Source organism: Sceloporus undulatus, chromosome 5 (genome assembly GCF_019175285.1).
Source record: "Sceloporus undulatus isolate JIND9_A2432 ecotype Alabama chromosome 5, SceUnd_v1.1, whole genome shotgun sequence".
Lineage (NCBI taxonomy): Eukaryota > Metazoa > Chordata > Lepidosauria > Squamata > Phrynosomatidae > Sceloporus > Sceloporus undulatus.
Window position 1 is genome coordinate 62,605,077 of NC_056526.1, and position 19,473 is coordinate 62,624,549.

General features: G+C 37.9%; 1 protein-coding gene across 3 annotated transcripts in view; it reads right to left on the minus strand.

Moving 5' to 3' along the window:
- The window catches only part of ANO6 (anoctamin 6), a 67,541-nt gene that overhangs the window by 30,279 nt on the left and 17,789 nt on the right, over nt 1-19,473 (minus strand). Inside the window, exons 2-6 of one of the 3 annotated variants that reach the window (XM_042468099.1) lie at nt 11,882-11,961; nt 7,885-8,013; nt 4,362-4,427; nt 2,558-2,836; nt 454-567 (exon numbers count right to left, since the gene is read on the minus strand). In XM_042468099.1, the coding sequence (XP_042324033.1) occupies nt 454-567; nt 2,558-2,836; nt 4,362-4,427; nt 7,885-8,013; nt 11,882-11,961 (668 nt within the window). Of the gene's footprint in view, nt 1-453; nt 568-2,557; nt 2,837-4,361; nt 4,428-7,884; nt 8,014-11,881; nt 11,962-19,473 lie in introns of those variants that run through there. The other 2 variants (XM_042468100.1, XM_042468101.1) reach the window with 2 other exon arrangements.

A 19,473-nucleotide genomic window follows, 5' to 3' on the forward strand; every position in this document is an offset into this window, starting at 1 on the left:
GTCCGATGTAATACAAACTTTGCCTTTCCACTACCTTTTCACTATTAGCACTTATCAGAGAAAACTTGATTTTTAAGAAACATTTTTACTTTAAAACTAGTCAGTTATAAAATATCGATTTGCAGATCTGATCCATAGATTTCTAATTTGGGTTAGTACTTCAGTACCTTGATGCTCTTTGCACATAACTGTCTACTTCCACATAGTTCCACACTGGATACATAGCAGGCAAAAGCCCTGTAAACCTTGTACAAAGTATATACATTACTTGGTTTTAGACCCCTTCACAGTATCTTATAAAATATAAATTGTTACATTGTTCAATTTCATAGCTTACAAGATAGTGACACAGTATAGTGTACAGTTAAATGTTCAGCTAATATTCTATAGATAGTTTTCAACCTATGATAATACATATTGTTTTTAAATGATTTTTTTAAAAAATGCACTTACATCATGGAGTGGAAAAGCTGCTTTGTAGATCCCAGAGTCCAGTAATTTATTAATCCCAAACTTTTTCACATTGTCTCTTATAGCATATTCTCCACGACAAAGGATAAAGTGAGCCTGAAAAATACCACAAGTTATTAAGAAATCATGAACTAGAAGTACAGAAATTAAACTAGGATAAATTCAAAGAATGGGTACTATGGGGTAAAGCAGTGTTTCTCAAACGTTTTACCCCATGGCCCCCTTTCCATTTACATACAGATGTCATGCACCCCTAACACAGTATAGGAATAAAATATTTTGTTTTTGTAGTGTGCATATTTTTGTTCTCCTCACAGATAACATCCTATTGGTAGCCCTCTCTCACACACTCATGTTGCATAGGTACTCCACTTTAACACTTTCTGCTTCCTCCCTTCCCTCCCCATCCATCTGAAAAACCTTCTCATGGTTGCTAAGAGACATGCACCTGATGCACCAAGGATGAAACATATCAACAAGCTTAGTGGAAAATGCATAAAAAGCTGATGGGTGGTGGAAAGATCCAGTGGGGTGGTGAGGTAGAAAGGGGATGGCTGGGGGGGGGGGCCTTCAGTCAAAGTACTGCTGTGCAGGAAAGACAAGGGGGCACCAGTGGTCTTTATGACCATGGTGGGGATAACGGTTGCATGAAACTTCCTTTCAGGGTCCATTAAAGTCAGAACACAGCCTCACTGATCATTTTGTGTGGTGCCACCTCCCACTCTTTGCCTGCCCATGTGAGTTCACTTCCTTACCAGTGTCTTTCACTAGTAGATGCAAATAGGAAACTCTTGTAGGCATGGGTACAGGGCACCGCTTCTGTTGCTCAGAGCGGTATTATTTTGGGACAGACTGGAACAAAGAATTAGAGCACACGGTGGCGGAAGAGAAGTGGTGGCAAAAAGAAGCTTTCAGATTTGGGGCCCTGCTTAAGTGAGCTTTGCTGGGATTTAGTTGGCAGGTTGGAATTGCACAGCTGCTCCTGCTTTCTTTTAATAGGCTGAGTGAAGATGTAGCAGAAGAAATAATTGTTTGGTGGAGAGTGGACACTTGAAACTGAGTGAGGAAAACATGTCTTCCACTCTGAGAGAATTTCTGAAGAATGGGGTATAAATACACCATGACCACAATAATAATGTATTTGGGGAAGGAATATCTGTGCTCGATTATTGGAAAGAGTCCTTGGAGTGGTTCATGTAGTTAAAACCTCTCCCTTTCCAGCCCACACCAGTCTCGAGTCCAGAGGATGGTTTACCAAAGAAATCAGTCCCTGCCTACAATTTTTGAATTATCAAAATTCTGTAGAATGCAGAAAACTCACATCCTTTTGGTGCATGCACTACAATTTCCATGATGATTTTGTGATGACTGGTCTTTTGTACAGACATGTAGACCACAGCAGTTTATGCAGTGAAACTTAAGTGATGAGTGGGGGGAAGATCTATTTCAAGGAGATGTTCTAATGTTACATTTTTCACACACAAAAACCCCTCCAATGATGATTGAGAATGCTGTTTTTTTGAGTAACAATGTCATTGACCCGGGAGGCTGTCAAATGTGCTTCAAAGATGGGAAAACTTCAGAAGCTAGTATCTGTGAATCATGGATCACATTTTGCATCAGCTGCAAATGTGATGTGTGGCAAAAGCCAAAAGAAATTGTGGAAGTAAAAATATAATAGCTGAACCAGCCAGAAGTAGTTGTTTGAGCAGCAGTCATAAGGTAGGTGGTTCCTGTATCCTGAATCAGGTCACTGGTCCTTCTAGTTGAGCTCAGCATGGTTTACACTGACTTAAGTAATCTCCCCAGGTATTTTACACAAGAAACTTTTCAAGCCCTATCTGAAGATGCTGTGGACTGAACCAGGGGTCACTTATTTATGAAGTATATGATCTACTTTGCAATGACCCTTTACCAAGCTATGATTTTCATAAGCTATAATTAGTCCCTGGTGTTTGATTGTGCTTTGCCATGCATTGTCATTAAAAAAAATATTTTGATGCTAAGAAGAAGAGAAAACTTTAACCTTGACTGAGACTTAAACACAGAAAATAAATCCATCCATATACAGCTGTCTGAGACTTACTATTCGGCTCCTTGTTGCTGGATTGAAGAATGTATCTTTGTCACGAATATAAAAATCTGATAAACGGTCATTTTCAAATGGAGCAGTAAAAAAGTCTTGCTCTGGCTTGATGATTTCTTCATCCACACGGAAGAATTTACTAATCCAGCTAAATGCTGAATCATGGGTTTTCAGATCATTGGGCTGCAAGGGCAATCGGATGTGCATGATCTCAGCATATCGGCACAGGACCTCCCAAGGCACATGCACTTTTACAAATACACACTTTTCATCCATGACCTGCAATAAAATTATATTAAAATGTTGCTTGCATTGTCTTTATCACATTTTAAAGCCATTATTAAATCTGTGGAGAACCCTGGGACCTATCAAGACAACATTTTGGTCGCAATAACCTGGGAACTTCTCCTGCTCAGGGTACTTGACAGTAAAGGGGAAAGCAGTAATGTATTTTGTTGAAGTGTACTTTCAATAGTTTCCAATTTATGGTGACCCTAAGCCAAAAGAAATATGGAATTTTCCTGGCAAAATTTGTTCAGAGAGATTTACAATTGTCTCTCCCTGAGGCTGAAAAAGTATGACTTGCCCAGGGCCATCCATGACTGAGTGGGGATTTCAACCCAGATCTCACAGATTCCTATCCAAGGAGCCTATGTCTCACCTTTTTAAACCTGCTCCATACTCCCAGGCTGGAGCTGGGACACGGGATGGAGGCAGGGATTATTGCTCACTAAATCGCTGCCGAACCGCTGGCCACCATCAGCCCGGGTCCCAGTCGCACTCGGCCAGCACTTTTTAGAAGTCGGAAAGCTCTTGGACAACCAAGTTGTCTTTACTTTTATCCCCTTCCCTTTTCCTCACTAGTCTAGCACCAGGGAAAGAATGAAAGCAGAAGGAAAATTCAAATAATTTTCTCATCATGTTTCTTTTCCACATTCAGTAAGGTTGCTCCCTTGAAAATATTCTTCTCGGGAACTTCCAAGTCCATTTAATTCAGGATTATAACTTGGGAAAAGCTCCCTTTTTGCATAGTAACTCACAGAAAAATAAATGCTTAACCTGTTTTAATTATTCTAAGCTGGCCAGGGCCTCAGCTTTGAGGAAAAGGCAGGCACCACTATCATGCAGAAGTGAGCTACCCTGCAATTTTAATCAGAGACTGGATACCATAGTGTAATTACAGAAGCTAAAAAATGCCACTTCATCTCTAATGACTGCATATTCATGTCATAATTGCCCAATAAATGTAGTCACAGAATGAACTTGTACTGAAATAATGGTGGAAGGAGAAGATGACCAGAAAAAGAAACATCATATAAGCATTACCAATCTACATGATTTCAGAGAAAATCACATTAACTTGCAGAAGGGATGTATACCCAGAGCACAAAGTGAAGTGTAGTAGTAGACACACAGAGCTTTCATATGAGACAGCTTTCCTGTTTATTTCAATGGAAGGGTTACTCCAAACATTACAGAAAAGACAGTGTTGTTCCAAGCTGGAAATGTAGCCCCAAACCTTGCTGTTATTGTGTAAACCAGTCTTCAGTGTATCAAATCCATATTGTTCTGAATAATTGCCCACTGACACCAGCAATCTCATTAAAACCTGAGAAGCTGTACAATTAAAATATATATATATGAGATTTTAACCCTTTTTATCCTCCTCATAGCCAATTACAAAAAGAAATATGAGGGGAAATGCACCATAGATTTTAGTGCCACTTCTAGATGTATTCAGTTTCTTCTTTTTTTGGACTGAATATTCATGCTTTTCCAAAAATACATGGTAAACTGCACTCACCGACCTTGTTGCTTCAAGCTGTAAGCCACGGCTGATCAGATTAGACTCATATGCTTGCCTCTTTCTCTGTTAAAATTGATTGGAAAATTCTTACTCTATTAATTCACCTAAGCCAAATATATATATATAAAAAACCCAAACAATTGTTTTAAAGTAGTTTAAATATTAAGGCTAGATAAAGAATTGTCCTTTTTTACATACTGCCAGATCACCTATACCTCACTGAGGAAGGCGATGAAGGAGCATACCGAATACTTAAACCCTTAAGAGACAATAAAACTTCAAAGCAAATTTAATAATAATAATAAAAAAATCATAACAGTATTCAAAGAGGAAATTATTGATTGCAGTGTAACCACAGATTATTCCAAGCTAAATAAAATACTACTGATACTTTACAGGTAAGATTTTGAGTGATTCCTAATGAAGCTTTTATGGCTCCTGAAGCTATGTAGGAAAACTGATTGTTATGTGGCTTCAGTGCATGGTGACACTATAAATAAAACTTTGTTCATTAGAGAAATAAATAAATAAATAAATAATAAAACTTATTTATATTCCACTTCTTTGAACAAGCAATCAGAGTGGCTTAAAAAAAATTCCAACCATACCTTCAATATAACCCATGTATCCCTCCCCCCTTAACAATTAAACAAGTAATGATTAAAATAATCTGTTAACAGATCACAGTTAAAATATAGTGATGGCATGCTGCTCCTGTGTATTAAGGTATAAACAATGTAATATTTGGGTGATCAAATCAAAGTGGGCAGGAACTGAACATTTTCAGTTAGATAATGACTCTGGAAACAATAGTGTAAGAAGAAACAAGGTGACATAAATAGTAAGGTTTGAGATAATAAAAATAGTCAGGCTCTACAACAGAAATCTGACTTAATTATATCAATATGACTTCAGGAAAAACTTATCAATATAATGAGAAAAAAAATGGAACAATTCTTGGTTGGTGTCTAGGAGGAAAATGATCTCACACCAAAACAAGACATGTTTATAACCACAGGTGACTGGAGTGCAAAAGTAGTAAAGAGAGTAAACATCTTCAGTGAATTTGGCCTACTGAATCATGTGAAGGCAATAGTTTGTTCATTATAAACATACTATTCAGAAACTGAATAAATGACCTTATCCATTGATGTTACCAGATGCCCTATTAAACTAAACTAGCTTATATAATGGGAAGCAGAAGATGCAAAAAGAAGACCAGGGCACATTCGGGCACAGATCATGAACTGCTAATACCAAAAATGAGACTAAATTTCAAAAAGAACATTAGCTCAAGCATAGTGCCAGAAGGTAAGCTAAAAATATTATTAAAGTATAGTAAGAATATATAGAGAACAGATTTGCACATTAAGCCTAATCAACTGTGAATGAGAACCTTGGCCCAAACACATGGATGTTATCAGGGAAGAATGCAAAAAGTCTATGGGTGGAAATCAGGTAGGGACATCTACACAAGTAAGTGTCGATTTTGCATGCAGATGTGCTTTTTGGGTGCTGCATTCCCTTCTTCTCCATGCAGCAACAAAAGCCCCCTCCCAACTTACTCTAAAGATCCAAAGCCACCTCAGATGGGCATTCCTTGCTTCAGTGTGCACAGGCAGAAACAAAGAATTATCTGGCAACTCTCACCCTAGTCAGATGGACAATAATTACAAAAGTGTGGAGAACACCAGTGACTCTGTGGATATCAGTACTCATATCATAATTGTGTATCTGGCTATGGAAGGGGGTAGCCAGATAATCTCCAAGGCTGCCTGTTTGCTGTGAATCATGGAATTGCACCCAAGGCAGCTTTGGAACTTTACAGTAAGTTGGGGGTAGAAACATAGGTCTACATGTAACTCTTTATGTTACACTGAGGGGATGCTGAATTGAGATTTATATGAACAATGCAAAAAGATGAGGGAAAACTTCACTGAATGATTGATGAAACCCTTCAAATTGTAAGGACAGACAAGAAGCACAAGTAAATAGTGAAAGAAATAAAGTCAGAATTCTGAATACAACTGTTGTGAATGTAAGGGCAATGAGAACTATTATAATAATTACCGGTAGTGTAAAGAAATAGAAGACAATAAAAAAGGAAAAACGAATGACATCTTCCACAAAATCTGAGAAACAAAAGTAAATCAAGGGTAAGGATACTGAGTGCTCAACAGGAGAACACATTTCATGATCAGAACAAAATGAAAACAAGATGGGAAGCAATACACTTATTGATGAGAAGAAAGGATAGCAGATTCTTTTGGTGAATAACCTACAATTTTGGAAGCTGCTCCCAATACGAATCGAAGAAAGAAATCACAAGGAACACAGGGCATATCAATACAGCAGTTTCAAGATGTAGGGACAGAATCTAATGAAATTCTAATAAATCTGCCATAAATATGGAAACTAAAACAATGTCCTGCAGACTAGAAACACTAAATATATATTTCAGTCTCAAAGAAAAGGGACATCAGGGATTGTAGCAAATATCAGACCACTGCATTAATCTTCCATGAAAGCAAACAGATCTGAAGGTTTTACAACAAAGGCCTGAAACAGATGGGCCAAAAAGAGCGGCTTCCAACCGCTTCAGGCATATAGTGTTTAGACTATGTATGCCCCCAAAGCAGTCGGAAGCTGCTCCAAGGCCACCTAAGGCAGCCCAAAGCCAGCAGCAAAAAGAATGGATTTACTCCGCTCCTGCCAATGGCCTGTTGGGGACCGCAGCAGCGGCCCACTTCAGGAGCAGGCCACCCAGTCGTTGTGGTCCTGGAGTGATTGCAGCCAGAGATCACTCCTTCTAGTCTATCTGTTTTGGTCCCAAAACTTTTAGCATGCAAGGAGTAAGCAACTTAGGCATCCAAGCTGGAGTCAGAAAAGGAAGAGCAACAGAGACCACACTGTAAACATACACCAGTTCTGTGCATCAAAACATTTCAGAGGGAAATCAACTTGTGCTCCATTGCTAGATTCTAGCAATAACTTTTACTGTAGATGGAGCTATGGATCGCTCTAAAAGAAATGAGATTGCTATAACATTTGATGCATAACCCACATTCTGGTTAAGAAGCCACTGTTATGATGGACTAGGGACAGACAGAATGGTTTTCAACTGACATGGATATCAAATAAGTGTTCATCCTACCATGCTATTTATTTGATTTTTAAACAGAACATACAGAAAGTGCAATTAGATGCAGGCAAAAGAGGTGTAAATAATTTAAGATAGGCAGATGACATCATATTGCTAATAGAAAATAGTAAAACTTGGGGAAATAGTGCAAAAACTAACTGTAAGAAGACAAAAATAAGACGATTTTGGTCCAAAGCAGATGGGCAAAAAGCACTGGCTTTGGGCCACACTGGAGGTGTGACACTTACACGAGGTGTGGCTCCTATCTTTTACTAAGCAATAAAACAGGAGGGGTGGGAGCATAAAAATAGAAACCTGGAATCATTCTAAAAGCAAAAGCCCCATCAAGAGCAGCACAAAAGATAAGGCAATTCATACCATTTGCTTTCTATGGAAGCTCTTCTTATGACTTTCTTTTTTACTCTCATCTTCATATACTAAAACAAAGTCAATTCTTCTCTGGCCATCATTGAAGTACAGTGAATCAGGTTTCAAATTAAACTCAGCCTGTAAGGAACACATCACATCTTTAACATTATAATAATTATTCTGTATGTTTGTATTTATTATAGATAAATTACAATATACTAGACCAGTATGCTGGTCCAATGTATTAAACACTAGGACAATAACTAGTTCAAGAAAATTACAACGTTATGGTTTCTTAGTTCAAAATGATAGAAGTAGGTTAGTAGGACCCCAGAGTAAAATTCATGGAAAGCACAGAATATACTACACTCTTGAGCCTCCTATGCTGAGATAAACTAAATAATTAATTTAAATTCAATGTATGTGAAAGCAATCATTTTAAGGCTGTAATGGTAGAATAAATATTCCAGTAAAGCAAAATCAAACCAAAATACAATTTTCAGTTGCAACCAGAATAGGGATACCGAACTAATAGGATTTTGCTAAGTCAGTAGGGTTGCCACATTGAAATCTGGAAGGGGCTCCTGTACCTTCAATTGTTTAGAGCAGGCATTGCTTGTCACATCACCAGCTAATTAGCAACAAACCTACAGGAGCACTTTCTAATTTTCAGTCCTGCAACACTCTAAGCTAATACTTTTGTAAATTGCACTAATTCATTGAATTTATTGTAGCTGACACTAACAATGACATTTAGGCTAGAAAGAGGCTTGTCATTGCAGATCTTGAGAACACAACATAGGAGATTATCGCACCGGAGATTATCATGGTAGAAATGCCAGTAAAATGCTCCAAAGGTGCGAAGGTGTGATAGCCGGTTGCGCTTCTGAAGCGTCACTGAAGCATCCTCTCTCCTCTCCCGTCCTCAAAGAGTTCGCAGAGCAGCCATTTCTTCAATAATGGGAACTTTTATTATGAAGAAATGGCTGCTCCGCGAATGCATTTTACTTGCGTTTTAATCCTATGTGATAACCCTCTAAATGGAGTCCTGGAAAAGTATATATTCCAAACTTGCACTACAAAATTTGGTTAGTTAATTCAAATATGTCTCTTGCTTGTCTGCAGAAGAAGAAGTATATTTTCACAAAATACATATTTGAGTTGTGGAATAAACTGTCAAAAAATTGACGCGTCAGATTCATGGAGGATCAGGCCACCAGTGGCTACCTTATTAGTCATGATGACTATATACTACTGTGACGTCAAAGGCTTTTATGGCTGGCATCCATAGTTGTTGTTTTTTTTGTGGCTTTTGGGGGCTATGTCACCATGTTCTGGAAGAGTTTATTCCTGATGTTTCACCTGCATCTGTGGCTGGCATCTTCAGAGAATAGTAGCATGGAGGTGTGTGGGGTATATATACTGTGTGACCCTTGGTAGGGGAAAAGTGATTTATGTGTTAATCTGTGTTCGTCTGTTGGTGAATGGCCAGGCCTCAGGGTGAGATGAATATATGTCTATGTAATTGGTGATCCATTGTCTGCTGGAAAACCCCCTGACCCTGGGTGATGTTCATTTGCATGTGCTGAGTCTTGATTTTGGTGTTTTTCAGGATTGATAGCCAAACTTTGTTTACTTTAAGGGTTTCTGCTTTCCTGTTGAAGTCGTCCAGGTGTTTGTGGATTTCTGGGGTTTCCCTGTGCATTCTGACCTGATAGTTATTGGCTTGGTCCAGAATTTCAGTGTTTTCAAATAGCATTTTATGCCCAGGATGGTTTATAACATGTTTTGATTATGATTTTTCTAGCTGACCCAGTCTGCATTGTCTCTTTTGTTGTTTGATTCATGTTTGAATGCTGCATTTGGTGGTCCCTATGTACACAATGCACTAAGTAAATAAGTAAGTGAGTAAAGGATGCACTGAATAAAGAATGAGTGTATCTATATAGCACAATTATAGCAGTTTGATATCACTTTAACAACTGTGTTTCAATCCAATGTATTCCCCGGATTTGCAGTTAAGTGAGGGGTTCAGAATTTTCAGCCAAATAGCTTCAGTATTATCTTTCAGAGGAGTTACAGGAGATAATTCTAAGTAGCTCCCCAAATTCAAAAGCTAGGATTCTAGAGGATGGAATCACAATGGTTAAATTGGTATCTGCTATAACTGTGCAGTATGGTTGCACCTAATGCTACATGGTGATGTAAAAGCTCTGCACTCTCTCACACATACTGGGTGCAGCAATTACTTTAAATCTGAGCCTAGCCAACTTTCATTCCTCTTTCCACATCCTTCCCTGATTATGACCTATTTGACATGTAATGCAATTAACAGCACTTGCTTATTATCTGGCTTTATATATTTATATGAATACTCATTTATACTCATATGAATGAGATTGGTTCATTTGTTATGCTGTTAAAAGAAAAGAGACATATAATATATGGATTCCAAGTTAAGCACTCCATGTTTATGAAACATATATTCCTAGAATTAAGCACTCAGTAATAGCAATAGCAAGTACATTTCTATACCACTTATCAGTGCACTTAAGCACTCCCTAAGTGGTTTACAATGTGTAAGCTAATTGCCCCCAACAAGCTGGGTATTCATTTTAGTGACTGCGGAAGGATGCAAGCCTGAGCTGAGTTTCAGCCCTTGGCTGCTGTTGAACTTGCAACCTTGTGGTTTGTGAGTGAGTGGCTGCAGTACAGGATTCGGTTATGTGTCTTCACATGCCACAGATTTAGCCCCAGCACCAAGTGGAATGCCAGGGAATGATTTTGTATTCATTAAACAAAGCACAAGGTAAAAAGAACATAGAACCACAGCTGTGACACTGCTGGTACAATAAGTCCCACCCCGCACTTTACAATGCTTGCATGCTAATACAGATTGTTCTCATATAAATGAAAGCTATCTGTTTAATTTATAATCCTTTAAGTAAGAGTGCAATAACTATCAGCATTCCTGGTTCCAATTGTAGATTCTAATTTGAGGAAATGTTGAATTAGCTTCATTCCCATACTTGCTAACACATGCTTCATTAATGTAGATATTAAAGGCAACTTCATCTCTTATCTCTTATATTCTCTAAAGAAAGATAAATCTCAGCGCCCACTGTAAAAGGTCTTGTGACAACGGCTGTGTAAATTAGCCTCTTTATGAGAGTACTTCCAGATGGATGACTCTTAGCACTACTAACTGTGCAACTGCTCTGCCTTTCTTTCCTTAATGGATTTTGTGTGGGTGAGTGGTAAGAGAATAATATGGAAGAATCACAAGAAAAAATGGGAATGTTACACATAGCAAATAATTTCTGAAGCCCTTGTAAAGTTCTGTATTTTAGAGGAGATATTGAAGGAAAAACCTATATGTATAGAATAATCTACTATGGCATGAAGTGGTTTTCTTTCTTCACATGAGAAAAAGTACTGGGGGGGGCACAAATAGATAGGAGGATAGGCGTCATTCATATTGAAAAATGTGAATCAAAGTACTTTTCTATAGAGAAGAGGAAGGGGATTTAAAACACAGTGAAACCAGCTGCAGACACCTTTCCCTGTCCCAAGGTGCATTTCTCCTAGTATTGGCGCTATACATACTGGCCTAAAGTGTGTTCTCTTCACGTGCTAGGAGTTGGCCAAGAGCGCACCACCCATACTTACCCGACTCCTAGCACATGATGAGGGTGTCAAAATGGTGGCGCCCTGTAAACACGGGCGCCACCATTTTGACGTGACGGACACCTAGCGTCCGCACATCCCGGCGTCGTGATGCTGTGAGTGCACTTTTTGCGAGTTCTTTTTGCTGCGTGAGGGAGCTACGCGGTTTGTCCACTACAGCTCCCTCGCGTAGCAAAACAAGACACGGATAGACCGCCTTTTTTGGGCGGTCTGTATCCCGCCATTGATTACTTTTGCTCCTGAAGTCCCAAAGGCCTATTGGTAGAGGTATCAAATTTTACAAGAAAGTCAATATAATATTAAATGAAATAGTACTTGCCCATTCTGGCATGTGTAGTGCCTGCTGGCTGGGTACAGCTCCATAGCTGGGAATAATAGTTTGTTCCAGTTCTTCCATGACTACAAAAGTAGAGAGGAAAAACATTTTTATATGATTATACCCTTCAGCTGTGTGAATTTTCCTCATTATGAATGAAAACCTGCTTAGCTTTACTTGAGACGTATGAAAGAGCAAACAATGTAACATGTTAAATTAGACAACTATTTATAAACTAGGCTATGCCCTCATGTCAATCTCACAGCCAAACTTCATATAAATATGCATCCAAGTCTTTTGCTGAGAGTCTTTGGCATAGCAGATGAAATGTTCCTTACATTCCACAGTGCATTCTGCCAAAGGAATATAATATCACTAAATTCAAGGGTCTTTACTTATATATTCTTTACAGTTCTCCAAACCTTGCGTGAGGCTTGATTCAGTTTCTAAAACTACTTTGGCATTGTATTTATTTTGGCAAGGTAAACTAAATGCATGCTTTTTACGAGGTGATAATATTTGGATTAAATTGTGGCCTTGATTCAGGGCATGCCAATAAATCTCTACAAAAAGCTGGCATGTTATAACCTATAAAAAACGGACTGAAACCATAGTTTGAATCCAGCATTTTTCTAGTTACTAGCACAGTAAGACATTCTTCCTTCCCTCCCTTCAAAATTTGTTTCAGAAGGAAACAACCTAAGGGGGTGAATGGGATTGTCTTCTCTCTCAGTTTGGTTGACAGTAGCAATTCTGTCAAGGAAATGATCCTATTGGCCTATCTGTGAATAAATACTTTTTCACAAAAATGAACTGGTATACCAAAATGCCAGTAGAAATGGCGCTATGATTATAGCTGTGGATTGTGGAAATCTATACTCCATATTACTATGGTTTCTAGTATAAATGCTGTTGTTTATACAGCTGTGTTGAAACTTTTCTTCCAGATGTGGAAAATTATATTTCTAGCAAGTTGTTGTAATTTGTGATATATACTGCAGAGAGAGAAATAAGAGAATCTTGCAAGTAAATTTTCCATCAACATGAAACTTCAGTAATATGTGAGTCAGAACTTCCATGGTGTCCCTGTTGAGTGATCACAATTAGTTGGCTCTCTGATCAAGAATAGAATTATGCACAGATGTAGGAACTACAGCAAGAGCTTCGGAAGTATAACATTTAAAAAAACAGAAACCCTTTAGTGGCTTACACATTAAATATAAACAATGAATCTGGAAATAGATACTGATACTGCAGTGATATATCAACATTATTTTTCACTGGCATTATGAAACTATTATTGTTAATTATCGATACATCTTAAAAATTGGGTTAGCAAAAATGAAAAATTAATTCAGTTACATTTGCTAACTTTCAAATGTGAAAGTTTGACCACACCTATGGAACTCTGGTTGGTTGCTTGTTGGATAATGTAATGTAAAACTTATATTGTGTCCCATGAAAAAAATTTGATCATTCTAGGCTGCATCTACACTGCAGAAATAATCCAGGTTGACACCACTGTCATGGCTCTAGCTATGGAATTCTGGGAATTGCAATTTTGTGAGACATTTAGTCTTCTCTATCAGAGAGCTCTGGTGTCTTGCATGCAAAGGATCTCAGGTTCCATCTAGACTTTAAGGCATCTCCTGTTAACACTGGGAAGGAAACTGCCACTCAAGGTAGATGATTCTGGACTAGATGGTACTGCAAATGATATAGAACAGTTTTCCCTCTGCTTTTAGAAGTTCCTGTGTGGCTGGAGGTTACTTTTCAGGTTAGGCAAATAGTTCATAGACATATGAGGGGATATTGTAAAGTTTTAATTATCACCTTTAAATTTTTTTTACAGAAAGTTAAAATAAACTTGTAGTTGTCTACGCAGACACCATCCACATTTACACATCTTTTTTCCAACGTTTCTTGATCCTCTGAATACCTGATACTATAGAAATCTGCAAATTGTGCCTTACGAGGGGGTATCAAAAAGTAATAATCACTCAGAAGTTACTATGGTTTATTGATGAAATTTTGTTAGTGTCATCATTGGTCCCTAAGTGCATGATACTGAGAAAATCAGCTAATTGTGTCTTTTATATTTATGACAGGTTATGCCAGAAGTGACTAAAGTATAAAATCCTCGTAAGGTGCAATATGCAGACCTCTACAATAACAGTATTTGGAGGGTCAAGAAACACTGGGAAAAACATGTAAATCTGGATGGTGATTACGTAGAGATAACAACTACAAATCAAAATAAACTTTGTTAATTTTTTAAAAAGGTGATAATTAAAACTTTATGATAGTCCCTCATAAGAGGAAAGGTGGGACTATGGCTGCATCTGTACTGCAGAAATAATCCAGTTGGCGTCACAGTAAACTACACTTTCTAGAATTCCATAGCATTCAGCCATGGCAGTTAATGTCATGTCAAACCAGATTATTTCTGCAGTGTGGATGCAGCCTCTATTGTCTTCTTTTTAGAAAATGGAAAAAAATAACATGAGTTTTATATTGTTTAAATGTAGTTTTCACCATTAACAAACAAAACCTTCCCACTCATTATTAACAAATGTAAACTCCACTCACCTATAATTGATTAATTATTATTGGCAATATATATTTAATTACTAATAAATAAAATTCACTCCAGATTTCATCCTTGAAATTTAATAAAGCTGAAAAGGCACACATGAGAACAAAAAGTGGTGAATTTTTGAGTATGCAGAATGACCTCCTGAAACAGACATTCCTACTGCATTAACACTAAGATGTCCTGAAAAGAGAAATGCATATGTGTATGATGGAGCTTACTTCTTTAAAAGGATTTTAAAAACTGGCTTTTAAAACACTCTTAAAATATTTTCTGGCTTTGAAAAACTTAAAAAAACCAATTTCATAAATTATTTGCATATCTTTGAAGAGGGGGGAAATGATATGCACCAAGCCACATGAAAGAAGAATGTTTTTCTCTTCAGTTAAAGAAAACTATTTCTAATATAACGTGACATTCAGGTGAATTTTTCCATTTATTCATTGTTGAGATACAATGATAATATAAACCAAGAACAGAGTTCAAAAGAAGAAGTCAGATAGCTGGCCGTTCCTATAAGCTCCTTTCCCAGGGTTTTCCTCCCTCAGTTCATCCCCAGTGATAAGTAATGTATATTTTGCACAGGTTGAAAGACATAATTAATTGTATGAGTAATTTGTCAAACAATGCTATGTACACATGCCCCTGCCCTTTCCATTGTACATTTTAACTGCTTCTTTTAAGTCAGGCAGCAGGCTTCATAGATTGCCTCCTAGGGCTGAAGTTTTAACACTCAAAAACTATCCTCCCCCATATTTTATAATCAAATCCCCTTGTTGAAACTTTTTGAATATAACATTAAATGGTTTGCTGCCATCTAATTAGATATGAGCTTCTTCCTGAGCATTGTACTCTTTACAATAGCTCTAGCTAATTTCCTTACCTGGCAGTTGTTCCGTGTAGCTCTAGAAAGAAACTCTGTTGGCACCACTGGTGACTGGCAATGAAATGCAATGTTGCTGTGACTAAGAAACAGCTTCAAGATCATACATGAGTTCTGACAGCTCTCTGGCTGCTCCTGCCTTCTAAACTTTTGTCCTAGCACACACACAAAATAATCCTCCAGGTGGTGCTTATCTTGATACATCTGAGATTAGCATCAGAATATTAAAATATTAACTTAAGAATTACAGTAATGTCCTATCTTTCTACAGAGGAACTGATGTATGAGTATGGAGGAGAAGAAAATGAATCAGGTTTGCCAGATAGCAAGGATTTTTTTTCAGACTCAAGCAGTTTACTGTGTAAATATCCATTCTCTCCATGTGAACAATGTGTAAAAAATCTTGAAGAACCTGACTCTCTGGATTGATACAGGGATATACTACTTCATAAGAAAGTGAAAGGGAAAAAACAAGAACCAACCCCTTTCCTTTTCACATATGACATTCACAATAACTTTGATCCAAAGTCTGAGTAATTTCTAAATGTAATTTCTAAAGGAAAGTTTTTGCTCTAATTTACATTTTTACAGCCCTCTGAATTATGTGAAAGAAATTAAGAGTAGAAACAGAGGGACAACCGTGGTGAGCATAAGTAAATTCCAAACTCAAAACTGTGCTAACACTTTTATTAGTCCAATACAAAAGGCACAAAATCTTAAATCAGGCAAAAATATTTTTAAAAGGCAGATAGGGGAAGAGGAAAATGACAAACTTGAGTCAACAAGTTTTACATGTTGTCTTGGAAATGTCTGGGAAATATGAGTCAGTAGCCTATCAAATCAGCTTTATTTGGCCTTAGCCCAAATGGCCCTAGGCTCACTGGAAACAAGAAAGGCAATGAAAAGTGAGGAAATTTGGTTCCCCATTCCAGAATGCACACACAGACACCCTTTCAAAACCCAAACCTGCCTATTCATTGTGACACTCACAGGTAGAGTTGCCAGGTAAGAACTCCCCTAGTCCTAAGATTTCAGGACCAATATGTGAGATCTTAGGGTGATATGGAGGGCAGGGCCTGGTGATATCATTTAAGCATGATATATTAAGCATCAGCTACAGCTGCACAAAGTATGTCATCAAAAAACAAACAAACAAACCACGTCTAGCAGACAGGAATATATACAGAGAGAGAGCACCCACAGTGATGTTCTTACTCTGAAATTCCTTTCTCTTCCCCTGAAGACTTGTAAAGTGTAGTCCTCGGCCTTGAAATCTGGGAACTTTTACCCACACACTAAAAGGAAAAAACCAAGACTTCACATAGCCTCTATATTAACAGGGTTGGATCTGCATTTAGGCATGAGATAAGACAACGCACATCAACAGCAGCCAAATTGGGCAGGCTTACCCTCAGAAAATGCAGTGGTACTTTAAGCTGGTATAAATGCCACTTCTAGCAGTATATACAGACTGCCAAGGTGGGCAACTGTGGCAAATCTAGGGGGCAGTTTTCTGCTTCTAGGAGCCTGTGGGGTCTTCATGATCAGAAGTCCACTTCTGGCTTTGAAAAACTGTAGCTATTTTGTTGTTAAAGATTGAAGAGGTCCATGAAGGATGACTTACTGCTCTTGAGGGCTTTCAGTAGAGACAGTTCACCCTTAATTGAGCAGAAAAATGTGATCCAGGATTCTTGGACAGATCAAGGCATACAAACACAGCCTTGGGGACTACATGAAGCTTCAAAGCAACAGTTTGTCCATTCTGGCATAGGCTATTTATTTTTGAGAATATATGTACATTTAAGATGTTACGAATGCATATATTTTGAATGGCAGGGTCAGAAGGGACCCCAAGGGTCATCTATTCCAAAATGTTACTCCAGAAAACTAAAGGTTTACTGGCATTTCCCATTCAGTTCAAGAAATGATACACATGACTTGAATACCTTGAATGACACCACTTAACAAACATGATGCTGAAGTATTATTAATACAGAGATGATGTGCAACAAAAAAGCTAGTTTCTTTCCCCTGGGTCCTTTAGATGAAACAGTACAGTTTCATTTCTGGATTTTAAACTCATGTAAAAGTTTGCTTGGCATGACATTTTTGTGTAGAAAAAACTATAAGTAGTGTGTATGTGAGTGTATGCTATTGATACAAGAAAGAGGTTTGACTTCTATAAACACTGTCAACCTATGTATACAGAAGGAGGTTTGCCTGTCTAATCAAGTGATCCAGTAAATCTTACCAGAGGCACAGGAAATGATCATATGGAGGATAAGGACAGGAACAAAGAGGATTGCTATCATCCTTATCCTGTTCTATTCGCATGACTGGGGAAAGATTATCACACACGGCATGCTTATCCTGTTCTGCTGACAGTGAAGTGTAACAGACCCGTCATTTGGTATTAACAGAAACTCCTGTTAATACCAAATGACAGGTCCATTACACTTCACAGACAGGAGAAGAACGGGATACGCATGCAGTGTGTGATAATCTTTTCCACCAATTGCATGAATAGGATGGGATAAAGACAGGAGCAATCCGCTTTGCTCCCGTCCTTATCCTCTGTGTGATAATCTCTACAGAGCTTCCACTGAAAAATTGCTTGCTTGTAGCAACTTTTCTCTCAGTTCTCTGTTACATGTAGTAGTAGGGCAGAGTACATATAACATGACATCAAAGATGCTATGGAACAATCAGGATTTTAATTGAATTTAGCTTAACAGAAGGGCATGAACTATATGTAAACATACATACATTTGTTTGCTTATTTGATTTAAAGTATTTCTGTATTGCCTTCCAGTCCACAAGGGCTCCCGAGGTGATGTACAAATAAAATACCAATAAATAAATACAGTGGACCCTTGTTATAAGTGGGTGTTTGTTATATGATCCCATGTGTATAACAAAATCCGTGGATGCTCAAGTCCCATTAAATATAATGAGATAGCAAAATTGTGTCCCTTATAAAAAATGGAAAATCAAGGTTTGATATTTGAAATTTATACTTTTTTTGAACATTTTCCAACCGTGTATGCTTGAATCCGTGTATAAAAAATCAGCGTATAAGAAGGGCTGACTGTACAAAGATTTAAAAAAATTGTAAAAGTGCATTAAAACACTCTTAAAATATTCTAGATTGATTTTAGGTGTTCATAGAGATTCTTTTAAAGTGCCCAGTTTTAAAACAGTCACAACAGCTTTTTAAATAATAATATTGTTCCCGAGAGGGTGCGCATCATTGCCATGCCTTTTGGCTTCTGCAGCAACGATGCAGGGCAAAAATGGGTGGCACAGAGCCACTTGTCTGTCGAGCCCCAATGATAGCATGAACAAACTACACAGGAATAGTTTAACCGAGACAAATTTCTAACTGCACTAGAAGAAAGAATGAAATTGGAGTAAAAGACTGAGTTGTATCTGAGTGGGGAAAGTGTGGCCAATGGGCTTTATGTACCCCAAGCTATTTAAGTGACCCCAAGACCCCACAGGGCCCCATAACATTTTTTAATTTTTTTTGCCCCTAAATACCCACTGAGTGTGTTGGGGGGCAATTTTGCCATGTCTTTTTCCCCACCATAAGCCAATATTACTTCTGGGTCACTTCTTTTTAGAAAAAAGCCCCCTCTTAGGCCTAAGCTGTGAATGAGCGGGGTTGTCTTATCATATACTATGCATTTTCTTGCCTTCCTTGTCTATTCCAGTGGCAGCTAGCAGCAAATGTGGAGTGATGTTATGGCACATATCACTGCATGTCATTGAGACCAGTGGCGGATCTCAACAGAAGGATGCCATTCTGTTGCAGCATGGGGCTCTGGTGTGTAGTTCTACTCAGAGGTACTCTGTTACTACTGAAACTTCAGCAATGAAGTCAGATGAAACAGGAAGACTGAAAAATATATATAATTATTCTCAGTAACTGCCTTATAAAGCAACCACAGACTTCTCACTAGTATGCTAACTACTTAGCTAAGTTTACTTTAGTACACTCTACTGTCTGAAGTCTGTATGGTCTAGCACTCTACCACAAGACATTACATGGATTACAGACAGGATACTATATGGATTTGTTTATAGTAGGTTTTACACATACCTCAGTCTACTTAACAT